Below are 13,553 nucleotides of genomic sequence, written 5' to 3'. Positions count from 1 at the left end.
TACAGTCTGTTAATAACAGGTTAACAGGATAATTACTAGTGAAATATACAATTTTAAGATTAAAAAATAGTATACATCCAGTTGTTTGTATTCAGATAAAAAGCTATACCTTTCAACGTTTCTTAGGAAAATAAAAACTGAAAAGAATCCAGGAATGTGAAAAATTAAAAACAGAAGAAAAAATACAAAAGAATGAAAAGATTTCTGACTTGAATTGCGGTTCTGCTTTTTCCAAAAGAGTAATCTAAAATATGCGGTGAAAACATTTCAGGCTGGTGTCATTCAGGCTTCTAGCCTGGACATGCTCCTTTCAATCAGATAAGGGGCCAAAAATAAACATTCACTGTCTTGTAAGAAAAAATCTCATATGTAGACAAATTAAAATTCACATTGCCTTAATCTAGGTGGCCTAATTTACAAAAGAATTGATCAAATATATTTTTTAACACATTGTAAGACCAAATAAAATAGGAAAAACAAAATCATGGCTGTAAAATAAATATTACTTCAAACATGTAAATCCCAAATGTGCTAAAAAACCTTACTAAAGACAGTACTCTGGTATGATTGATCTAACTGTAGCAGTCAAACAGATGCACTCTGACCACAGAAAAAGAGGATGAAGCCTATTGCCTTAAAAGGAAGGTATTTTACAGGAATGATCTAGACCAAACTGAACTGGGCTGAGCTTATACTTCTGTGGTCTGGACTGATCCAAATGCTTTTAGCCTTAGACAAATGTGAATCAACAACCGAAAGGACTCAGTCTCAGACCCGATGAACCCTACTTTATAGGGCCAGTAGTCTCTACAAACTGCTAATACTCACACTGCTAAAAACATCATGTCTTGCCATAGCATGGAGCCATACTCCACCCAGAAGTGACACCTAAAACAGAGAGTAGAGAGGGACAACACTGAGGCCATCCCACTCTAGCTAATGGATTCAACTTACTTTTCTGCAACTTGGCCCTGCAAAGCCCTCAAACATCTCTGCTCTTAGAAGGATTGACACTTTAGGGAAGGCTGGAACCAATTGTTCTACTCTATTGCTCTGAATCCTGACTCTCTCAGTAGCACCTGACCTGCCAGATGGGGAATGCTAAGCTCATCAGGAAACCTCAGCCAAGAAGGAGAGCAAGCTTATGTGGAAGAAGTCACTTATCATCCTTCTTCCCTCCCTGATCTGCACTCCAAACTGTAGAACCTCTGTGAGTTGACAGATATTAACCTAGTCATATGCAAGCTCACCTGATCCAGTACTTTCACTGAAGCTCCCTGTCTCCTTCTCTGATACCCTATGCCATAGTGCAACAAGATGCTGGTAAGGCATCATGCTATTTTTCCTGTTTTCCTTGCCTAAACCTTTGGTGATGCCCAGTTTTTTTCTCCAAAGGGTACATTTTGTGAGTCATTTATTCACTGGAATGAGAATGTCTCTCTGTACATCCCCCTGGAACTGTGAAATTGGAAGAGGACAGAAGGTGCAAATTATTGCTTCCATTCAGTTTGCAAATAGTCTTTGAATGTGAATGTGAACATTAAAATATCCAAATAGGCACACCAAGGACACCATTTAAATGCTAGAAAAACATCATAATGACTGTATTTACTGTGGAATTTCAAAACCAAATGAGCAGTTACCACTGTAGCTGCCAACTCTACTACTTAATCTAATTCCATTGATAAAATAAAAGAAAAAAGCTGAGTTCATTGGCTAGAGGTCCAGGGCTAGCCCAAGACAACTCTTGCAGCCAGACCAACCAAACAATCTGGCAATGGCCCAAGGGAAATCCAGGGACTTGGGGGTGCAAGCAAGAGGTTCACCTTACTTCCATGAGGGTATAGAGCTTGGCTAGAAGCTCCTGTCTCTTCTCTTCTGGAGTTCTTCAGAAACTCTGGGGGAAACTGACTTCATCTTGCTCTATAGTGGTTCCTGAGACCATTGTGAAAACTGGAAGGATTCAAGAATTGGCTGTACACTGTTTTGCCCTCCCTATAGGTTCTAGCAGGACTGGGACTTGCTCTCCCCTTATGGGCCCAGGATAAGACAAGGAATTTATGCACTGGCGATCAGAGCACAGGAAGGGCTTCTACCCTTGGAAGCCACACCCCTTCTAAGCCACAGACCTCAAATATCTACTCTCCTCAAAGCTCTCCCCCTTCCCCAACTACTCTATCACTCAACATCAAAGTTGGGTTCATTGACTTATCTACTTTGAATTTTGTTCCCACTTTAAAAAGGAAGACTACAACAGTGACTGCTTCCTGGGCATCTTCTTTGAGCATAAGAAATCTGGCTTCCTAAAAGCAGGTTACTTGAATGGCTTTGGATCTCCTGGTTGCTACCTCATACATATACCTATCAATTTGTTGACCGAGAGTAGATGTCTTCTTTTCCCTCTGGGTCAGACTTTGGAGGACAGGATTCAGAGAGTAATAAGCTCTGAGACAAAGAATAGGACGATGCATTCTTTCTGGGATTTCCCTCTGTTTCTCACTCTTCATTTCACATACTTCCTCTCATATATTTGCATTTTCAGAAGACGATGAATATTGTACAGCATAAATAACCCTATTATTACTCACCTGGATATAACTGTTTTGTTGGGGCACTGAGTTGTGCAAGTTTTGAAACTCTATAAGCAGTATCTGATCCTTTCGAATTCCTCCTATTTGTGCAAAATCCTGCTGTTTTTGATATTCCTTCTGGTGATTTGTTAAAGTCTAATGCTTTGAGCACGTCGACTGGTCCAGCTGAAAAAGCAAATAAGAGAAACGATCACTGTTATGAATAATCTAATTAATTAAACATTGAAAAAGATATGCGCTGTGAAATATTCAAGCAAGTGAACAGTAACAATGGATTATTATTCATTCATTCAATCATATTTATTGAGCACTTACTCTGTGCAGAGCACTATACTAAATGCTTGGAAAGTACAATTCAGCAATAGAGGCAATCCCTGCCCACACAGGGCTTAAAGTCTAGAAGGGGGAAGCCAGACATCAAAGTAAGTAAACAGCCATCAACATAAATAAAATTGTAAATACATATGTTAATTAAGTTCTCAATATGTGCCAAACACTGGACTAATCAGACAGCCCCTGTCTCACTGAGGGTTTATCATTGAAGGGATAGGGAAAGCAGGTATCTTATTCCCATTTTAAAGATGAGGAGCTGATGCACAGAGAGGTTAGGTGGAATTCTTTTCAGCTACAAAGAATTAGAAAGAGCTCTAATCTCTTGAGGGACAGATATAAACACAAATAAATAAAATTACAGATGTGTATGTAAGTGCTGTGGAGCTGGGAGTGGGGAAGACCAAAGGGAACAAGTCAAACTGAGTATTGTAATTGCTGGCATAAATATCCATTAGTTGTAAAGATGACATTAAAAAAATATTGAGAGACTCAAAGAAGTTAGAAAAATAGATGGAGTTATTCCTTAGAATTAAATTTCTTAAATTCCCCCCAACATAACTTCCATCTGGAGGCCACTGGTGAATAGGAATGCAGCCTTACACTAGCTCCCAGTGCTATTGATTGATTGAAAGTTAATAACATAAAGGCAGCTCATATTATCAGAATTTTGGGAACTCTCAGTGGAAGCCAGTAATTGACTGAACAGGAAATTCTACTACACTGCTGGAGTTCATTTTGAACAGAGTGGAGGATCATTGTATAAATGGGAAATCTTGAATTTTCTACCTTTGGAGCTAAAGATAACTAAATTGGCCACACCTACATTTGCTAAACCTACAAGATTATCCTCCTATCCACCTCCTCTTCCTTTTTGTATTCCCATAGCCTACAACTATAAACAAACAAGCAACTGCTTAGACTGTCCACAGAACAATATCTGTAGAATCCAAATAAAACAGGTGAGCAGGAGTGAGAATACATTTAATTTCTCTTGGCCTCTCTGCCTGGTCTCCAGGGGACTACAGCATAGTTTTTTGACTGTGGATATTTGAGCCAAATCTTACCAAATATTAGGAGAACTAGAAAGGACCTTACATTGTGGTCACACATCTGACCAGGTTTACACAAAATCTTCCCTTAAATCTGGGAACTAGCAGGTATGGGATAGGTTACTCCATTTCCCTCTGCTCCTCCCCCTCTCCCTTCCCATCCCCTCAGCACTGTACTCGTCTGTTCAACTGTATATATTTTCATTACCCTATTTATTTTGTTAATGAAATGTACATCACCTTGATTCTATTTAGTTGCCATTGTTTTTACGAGATGTTCTTCCCCTTGACTCTATTTATTGCCATTGTTCTTGTCTGCCCATCTCCCCCGATTAGACTGTAAGCCTGTCAAATGGCAGGGACTGTCTCTATCTGTTGCCGACTTGTTCATTCCAAGCGCTTAGTACAGTGCTCTGCACATAGTAAGCACTCAATAAATACTATTGAATGAATGAAAGTTACCAATGTTACATCTGCTCAGCAAGCTAAGATATGTGGTCTCCTACCCCATGACTATGCTGGACAGATAAAACATGCAATTTAGAAACGTGACATAATGCATATAAAATTTAGAAGATTGGTTATTCCCCAGTTCAGATTCAATGGTAAAATGGAATGATGAAAAAAAGAGAAAATTCTATCAATCTACAGTATTTCTAATAATAATAATGATGGTATTTGTTAAGCTCTACTATGTGCCAAGCACTGTTCTAAGCACTGGTACAAGGTAATCAGGTTGTCCCAAGTGGGGCTTACAGTCTTAATCCCCATTTTCCAGATGAGGTAACTGAGGCACAGAGAAGTGAAGTGACTTGCCCAAGGTCACACAGCAGACAAGTGGCAGATACAGGATTGGAACCCACGACCTATGAGTCCCAAGCCCGTAGTCTTTCCATTGAGCCACGCTTCTTCTCACACATTTCTACAGCACTTGCTATGTGCCTAACAGTGTATTAAACAGTTGGGAGAATACAATAGAGGCAAAAGACATGATCCTTTCATTTGCAATCTCTCTAATAATAAGGATAACAATTGTATTAAGCATTTACTATGTGCCAAACACTGTACTAAAGGCCGGGCTGGAATCAGAACCCACATGGAGCTCACAGTTTCATTTGGAAAGAGAACAAGTATTTAATCCCTATTTTGCATAGGAGGAAACTGAAGCACAGAGAGGTTTATTATTATTATTATGGTATTTGTTGAGCGCTTACTACGTGCCAAGCACTGTTCTAAGTGGTCTAATGTGGTTGTCAGGTTCGCCCACGTGGGGCTCACAGTCTTAAATCCCCATTTCACAGATGAGGTAACTGAGGCACAGAGAAGTGAATTGGCTTGCCCAAGGTCACACAGCAGACAATTGGCAGAGCTGGGATTAGAACCCACATCCTCTGACTCCTAAACCTGTACTCTTGCCATTAAGCCATGCTGTTTCTCTTCTAGTTAAGTGACTTGCCCAAGGTTGCTATGGATTTTTCCATTTGGTAATATCTAATAAGAAAAGCAGGAAAGTAAACTACTGGTTACTGTATTTTGGATAACTCAACTTCTAGAGTTTAAATTCCTAATTCCTTTTTCTTAGTGAAAATGGAAACATAGGAATGAGCCATTGTAGATCACTGCTGTGGCATATTGCATGAAAAAGCGGTACCTCTCCACTGGAAGATGAGCCAGAGGGAAGCCCCACTGTCTGAACCCAGACAGTATGAGGTACTGTTAAATCCCTAGAAAGTGATGAAGTGCTCCAATTATCTACTTGATTCCCAGAAATCGCACTGAGCCAGCTACTCTCAATCAATTAATACTCTGTGAAAAACAATGTACTAAAAAATTGGAAGAGTACAGTAGACACTTTCTGGCCTCAAGGAGTTTACAATCTAATGGAAGGGCCAAAAAAAAAGTACAGATAAGACAAAAGGGTAAGGAAAAAAAGTATAGATGAATAAGTACCTAAATAAGTAGAATATGCAAATCAGTATGTTTTCTTGTAAAGATCATCATAGCTCCACTATCCCTCAGTGATTCCTATAGGCATGGAGAATCTCACAGGGATTAAGGAAATGGGAATAATAATAATGTTGGTATTTGTTAAGCACTTACTATGTGCAGAGCACTGTTCTAAGCTCTGGGAGAGATACAGGGTCATCAGATTGTCCCACGTGAAGACTCCCAGTCTTCATCCCCATTTGACAGTTGAGGGAACTGAGTCCCAGAGAAGTGAAATGACTTGCCCACAGTCGCACAGTTGATAAGTGGCAGGGCTGGGAATCGAACCCATGACCTCAGATTTCCAAGCCCGGGTCATGAGAGCTAATATAACCCAATGTCATTGAAAAAGATTGGTTTTCTCAACAAGTCGTTGGTGTTTATTGAGTGCTTATTCTGTTGCTAGCAATGAACTAAGCACTTGGGCAAATACAAAAGACTTGGAAGACTCAATCCTGATTTCAAGGAGAGTCTAGCAGGGAAGACAAACATTAAAATATATTACAGATGGGCATGAGAAGCAGTGCGGGCTGGTGGACGGTCCTCAGAGTTCTAATCCCACTCCACTGCTGTTTTGCTGTGTGACCTTGGGAAAGTCACTTAACTTCTCTGTGCCTCAGTTACTGCATCTGTAAAATGGGGATTAAGACTGCGAGGCCTATGTAGTTACGGGGCAGTGTACAACCTGATTATCTTGTGTCTACCCCAGTGCTTAATATAGTCCCCGGCACATGGGAAGTACTTAACAAATACCAACAAATACCACAAAAAAAGTTACGGGAAGCAACTGAGTCTAAGGCTATGCCTAGATTCTGCCTCTTTGTCTTAAAAAACCCTATATCCAATTTTCAAACAAGCCCATCAGTTACTTTGTGCTCAACTGGGCAAATGGTGAATTAAACTACAATAATGAAAGCTTTCAATCAATCAGTCAGATTTACTCAGTGTAGATCACTGTGCTAAGGACTTGGGCAAGCACAGTATATAAAGTTGGTAGACATGTTGGTTTGCCACAGCTAGCTTACAGACCAGAGAGGGAGACAGACATTAATATAAATACGTTGTGGATATGTATGTAGGTGCTGTGGGCTGAGGAGGGGTGAAGAAAAGGTGCAAATCCAACTGCAAGGGTGACACAGGAGGGAGTAGGAGAAGAGGAAATGGGGGTTGGTCAGGGAAGGCCTCTTGGAGATATGACTTGAATTAGGCTCTGAAGGTGGGGAGAGTGAATGTCTGTTGGATTCACTTATTCATTCAACTATATTTATTGAGCGCTACTGTATGCAGATCACTGTAGTAAGTGCTTGGAAAGTACAATTCAGCAAAAAGAGAAAATCCCTGCATACAGGGGGCTTACAGTTTCGAGGAATAATAATGGTATTTGTTAAATTCTTACTATGTGCCAAGAACTGTTCTAAGCGCTGGGATAGATACAAGGTAATCAGCTTGTCCCACATGGAGCTCAGAGTCATAATTCCCATTTTACAGATGAGGTAACTGAGGCACAGAGAAGTGAAGTGAGAGGGAGGGAGTTCCAGGCCAGAGACAAGACAGGGAGAGGGGTGGTAGTGAGATAGATGAGACTGAGGAACAGTGAGGAGATTGGCATTAAAGGACTAAAGTCTTTGGTCTGGGTTGTACTAGAAATCTGTGAATGAAGGAAGAGGCAAGGTGATGGATTTAGCATTCAAGAAGCTCCAAAGTAAGAAGTTTCTGTTTGACGTAGAGGTGGATGGGTAATCCTGAGGAGTGGGGAAACATGACCGTTTCTAATCTGCTTCCAATCAATATATTCTTCCACTGATTTTAAATTTTGTTTAAGTCACAAATATGTCCAAAGCTCTAAAATGAGGTTTTTGGCCTAAAAATTTCATTTCTCCAAATAGTTGAGTCCTACAATAACGTTGGTATTTGTTAAACGCTTACTATGTGCAGAGCACTGTTCTAAGCGCTGGGGTAGATACAGGGTAATGAGGTTGTCCTGCGGGAGGCTCACAGTTAATCCCCATTTTACAGATGAGGTAACTGAGGCACAGAGAAGTTAAGTGACTTGCCCACAATCACACAGCTGACAAGTGGCAGAGCTGGAATTCAAACCCATGACCTCTGACTCCCAAGCCCAGGCTCTTTCCATTGAGCCACACTGCTACAATTACAGTTAGCTACTTCTGACCAAAAATCCTTGTGTGGGTGCAATATCTGGACAATTGAGGCCAATATATATTTTCCTAATTTTCATGCATAGCAAAAGCTAGAATCATTAAGGCTTTGGTAACATTGATATTATTTCAGTAGAGCCAATCTACAGATTTATAAAACCATTCTTATTTTCCAATATATACATTAAATATAATGCATATTCCAGGCCATGAGCATATTTTGACAGCAGCTATTCCATTCATTTTTCCAAAAATTGAATTTTAAATTGCTTCATAATAATCAGTGAAGAGAAATAAATGTGTTCATTTAGAATAATAAAGAGTGAACAAAAAAACAATAATCTGGAAAGCTAACCTTATTGCCTGCCATCAGGGAAAATGTTGCAATATTTGATTGTTTTACCATGTGGCAAAATGTTAAAGCAATGAGGGGCATTAAATAATGTATTGTGCCTATCACAGCTTTAGCTAAAATCAGGCAAGTAGAGGAAGTGAGAAAATGGCCTTCAATTTTGAAACTTTAATTTTATTTCACTTAACCAACACTTATGTCTTCCACCGCGTATTTACCTTTATGCTAAGTTGAAAAACTAAATTGAATCACAATTGTAGTCATGCAAGAACTACAGGCTGAATTACTTTAAAAAACAAAACCATCCCACAATAGTGTTAATAAACCATATGCCTTTTCTATCCTGGGAACACCTACCATGCCATCACTGGTGATGATCCATTAAAATATTATCTTGATTTGGGGATTCATCCCTCTATACCATAAGCTCATTTTGGGCAGGAAATGTATCTACCAACTTTCTCTCCCAAGTCCTTAGTATAGTACTCTGCTCACAGTAAGCACTCAATAATTTGTGAGCCACTTGGTGGCTCAGAGAGGGTCCCACAGTTTATATGTGTTACAAAGGAAGCTTGAGAAGTAGATTGGCCAGGTGTAAGATCTAGGTTCTAATTCCAGTTCTACCACTTGTCTGCTGTGTGAATTTAGGCAAGTCACTTAACTTCTCTGTGTCTCAGTATCCTCATCTGTGAAACAGGTATTCAATGTCGTTCTCCATCCTACTTAGTCTGTGAGTCCCAATGGGACAGAGACTGTGACTGATCTGATTATCATGTACCTACTCAAGTGCTTAGAATGGGCTTGACACATAGTAAGCGCTTAACAAATTATAATTTATTATCAAGTTGGGACAAGAAATAAGCTATCTACCTTTGAAAGTAAACTTTCATATATTCCCTATGCAGGTTCTGATCCTCTGCAAGAATTGCCTTCCCAATCCAAGTCTTTGTCTCTGCATTCCCTTCTATGAACCCCAGACCCCAATTTGCACACATGAGAGTGGGTGATTAACCCATAGACATAGATGGAAATGGATGCTGCCCATGATGCTAATCCAGCCTCACCCAGCAAACCACCAAAGTACTGTGGGTCTTACCACTCTGCAGGAGTAGAGGTGTGTGCTAGATACCTGGCACCCTTATGGCTCCCTGAAACTGATCCATCCTTGCCGCCTCCCTTAGGAAGACAAGGGACAGAAGACTCATCACCATGCAGGGCTTCCAAATGAAACTTTGGGGAGGTGTCAAGTGTTTTTTGTCAAAGACTGGGCTTGGAGTAGTGAGGCATGCTAGGACCTCTCACTCCAATAACTGTGTTTAGCTTAGGTTGGATTGTTGAATTTGTAATATAGTGCTGTTTTTTCACTATGTCAATTTACCCCTTTTAGGATTATGAACTCTGGCCCAGACACCAGGTCTATTCCCTTTATCTTGCAATTGCTCATTTCAGGGAATACAAAAAAAGCCTGATGCTTCATCCACAGTAAGTACTTAATAATCAGTAAGAGTGGTCTGCACAAAGTAATGGTAAGTAAATACCATTGATTGAATAAATACCATTATTTCTATGACAAAGCGACGGAATTTTCATGTTGCCCTGCATTTTCTGAGTCCTTCTATAGTCTTCCATGTTTCTTTTTCCACTAGGATAATTGTTCTGCAGAAATTGTCAGCAAGAGATATAGATATATATGACTAGTACTATGGAGTCTTCTCACTAAACTTTTAGCAATACTTCCAGTATAAAACACATGATTTTCATATGAATATCAAACCATAATCAGCATTAATAGCACTTTTAATTATCAAGACACAAAAGCTACATAAATCTTGACAGTTTATTCATTGTATATAACCTTGGGTTTTCCCCCAGAATGGTAAATATTGAGATTTTGGATGGATATTAAGTTAGACTTGGGAGGCAAGTCTAATTGCTTAGCTGGTAGTATGAAAGGAACTTAATGTTCCCATTCTGACAAATAGCGGCAACATAGGGTTTTCAGGATATTTGAGTTAATTCTCTCCTTCTGCAACTGACTACACAAGTATTTGATCCTCCTGTGTTGTCAAAGTATTAAGGGTATTTGTACTTCAGTTACCTCAGCTGTAAAATGTTTGCATTTTGTAGTTATTATTTAATTCTTCATATAGTCCAAGCACTTTGTGACCAGACTTGCTCTGCTCTGGAACCCCTAGGCTAGGCTAGTGCTAAGCGGGTCTTTTCAGGCACCTCACTGGGTGACAGAGAGGGATGGAGCAGTATGGCATAGGGGATAGAGCACGAGCCTGGGAGTCAGAAGGTCATGAGTTCTAATCCTAGGTTCACTCACTTGTCTGCTATGTGACCTTGGGCAAGCCATTTCACTTCTTTGTGGCTCAGTTACCTCATATGTAAAAGAGGGGTTAAGACTGTGACCCCCATGTAGGTCAGAGAATTTGTCAACCCAATTTGCTTGTATCCACCCCAGTGCTTAGAACAGTGCCTGGCACATATGAAGGGCTTAATAAAAGCTTCAGTTATTATTGTTATTATTGTGCACTGGGGAGTTTTCTCAGTTCTAAAATCAATGCCCAGTGATTAGCTACACAGTGTTACCAATCAGAATTCAAGTAGAAATAATAAATCCTATTGGTAATTGGGCAGCTCTAGAGTTTCATGTATCTCTCACCAATGATAGTTCTATGGCACTGGGAGGAGGATTGGAATGGAATGGGCAAAGCTACTCTCCCCCACAGCTTCTTTGAGCAGTATGAAGAGCCATAACCTCACAGTCCCTTAGAGCCAGGATGATTGGCTACACTCCTTGTAGCCAGACCTTCTTTTCCCAGCCTGGATCCCAGCAGGGCTTCTGCAGAAGAGTCAGTTGCCTGTCTCACCCCTAGCCAGCTAGTGTTACAGGGATGGAGTGGTCATGGTGGTTTTCCAGACTCCATAGGAATGTGGCTTAGCAGAAAGAACACAGATTTGAGCATCAGAGGTAGTAGGTTCTAATCCCAGCTCCACCACCTGTCTACTGTGTGACCTCGGGCAGGTCACTTAACTTCTCCTTACCTCAGTTACCTCATCTGTAAAAATGGGGATTAAAAAATGTGAGCCCCACATGGGACAATCTGATTACCCTGTATCTACCCCAGGGCTTAGAACAGTGCTCAGCACATGGTAAGCACTTAACAAATACCATAATTATTACTATAGGAGCCCACTGGAAGAGCTGCTGAATGGCTTCTAGCTTGCACTGTCTGAGTGGCTTTTCATTGATACTGCCCAAGGGGCAGTGGCCACAGAGCGGCTAACCTGTCCTGGAGTTGCTATCATTTGACTGTCAGGGGATGAAGACAAAAGAGGCAGACATCGGCAGCCAGTGAATATTTATTCCCTTGTCTCTTCCGTTTTTACTCTTTTCCTTTTCCCTTCCTCTTCCCTTTGTTTCTCTTTATTGTTTACCCTTTCCCTCTCTGTTCCTCGCCTCCCACCTACCTTGCCCTGTTCCACTCCAATCAATTCAGTGAGGGGGGGATCCAGGAGATTCAAGGTTGTGGGAGCACTTCTTGCCTCTGTAGGGCTCCAGATTTCCTGATGTCCTCCTGAGATAGTGGTAGGGGATTACTTCAGAGGCCAAGTACTTTTTGATCTCTCATCCTTCTGTCTCTCCCCACTTCAGTCTATTCTTCACTCCACTTCCCAGATCATCTTTAGATGATCATCTTTAGAGAAGCAGCATGGCTCAGTGGAAAGAGCCCGGGCTTGGGAGTTAGAGGTCATGGGTTCGAATCCCAGCTCTGCCACTTGTCAGCTGTGTGACTGTGGGCAAGTCACTTAACTTCTCTGTGCCTCAGTTACTTCATCTGTAAAATGGGGATTCACCGTGAGCCTCACATGGGACAACCTGATTACCCTTATCTACCCCAGAGCTTAGAACAGGGCTCTGCACCTAGTAAGCACTTAACAAATATCAACATTATTATTATTAATAATGGGGATTAAATATTTATTGAGCATAGTAAGTAAACTGCTCCTTATGTGTCAAGCACTGTATTTAGCACCAGGAGATATACAGGATGATCAGATCAGAAACCATCCTAACCACATGGAGATTACAGTCCCATTGGGCTCTTTCCACTGAGCCACGCTTCTTCTCTGCACATTCATTCTCAGCTTCCATTACCAGCAGCTGAGAAGTCAGCAAGTAGGCCGATACAGTAATCAAGGATAAGTGATTGGATTAATGAGTTAGCAGTTTGGATGGAGAGGAAAGGATGGATTTTAGCCCTGTTGTGAAGTTTGAACCAACAGGTTTTATATATGAATTATAATGCCCACTGCCTTTGGTTTGTTTGAAATTGCCTATGCAGTAGGTATAATAGAGTTTGAGTAGGCTTTATCATTCTTTAACTGAAAGAACTAAACTTTCCAACAAAGCTTTTGTTTTATATTTGGGATGCATTTATAGTCACATGATTTGCATCTAAGCAAACAGAAAGTTTTTCATTTAAGCTGGCATGTACCCAGTAGACATCTCTCTGCCTTCAGATGTGAACACCTGTATATTTCAAAATAAATAGCTGGTAACAGGCTAAAAGCACAGTTAGACTGTGTCTGACCTGATCAGCTGTAAATCTAACCCAACAGTCTTTACAGTGCTTAGCACATAATAAGCGCTTAACAAATACCACCATTACAATAATTGTTATTTGTCACGCTTCTGAAGGTATTGGTTCTTATTCCCCACTGCAGCTGAAGTCAGCATGTGAGAAAAGAATTTCTATAATCCCTTCTAACCACAACACTTGGGAAAGAATTTTCAATCTCTTCACATTTCTTATCAGTTAGTTGTCATCTAAGTAAATCTGTAGTCCAAATTGCTATCCAGAAGTGATCATGCACAAGGTCAACTGTCTAGGTAAGGATCCTAACACCTGTTCAGTTCTGTGCATTCCTGGGGCTAGTCTGATTCTACTTGAATTCCTTGGGGTTAGTTCAAGGCTTCTCTGAGGAGTGGCACTGGGAATCTGGATTTGCCCCAGGAGACCTGTTGACTCTGAGAAATCCTGGGGATCAAAGTTACCCTTCAGCGGGTCTGAAG

At 40.7% G+C, this 13,553-nt stretch overlaps 1 protein-coding gene across 1 annotated transcript in view; it reads right to left on the bottom strand.

The window, feature by feature from the left end:
- COL11A1 (collagen type XI alpha 1 chain) overlaps window positions 1-13,553 on the bottom strand; it is a 278,405-nt gene that overhangs the window by 252,422 nt on the left and 12,430 nt on the right. Inside the window, exon 2 of the mRNA XM_029063929.2 lies at window positions 2,589-2,756. Coding sequence (XP_028919762.1) covers window positions 2,589-2,756 — 168 coding nt within the window. The remainder of the gene's footprint in view (window positions 1-2,588; window positions 2,757-13,553) is intronic.

The sequence above is a fragment of the Ornithorhynchus anatinus genome, chromosome 4, assembly GCF_004115215.2.
Source record: "Ornithorhynchus anatinus isolate Pmale09 chromosome 4, mOrnAna1.pri.v4, whole genome shotgun sequence".
NCBI classification, from domain to species: Eukaryota; Metazoa; Chordata; class Mammalia; order Monotremata; family Ornithorhynchidae; genus Ornithorhynchus; species Ornithorhynchus anatinus.
This window is presented reverse-complemented; position numbering and strand designations above follow the sequence as displayed.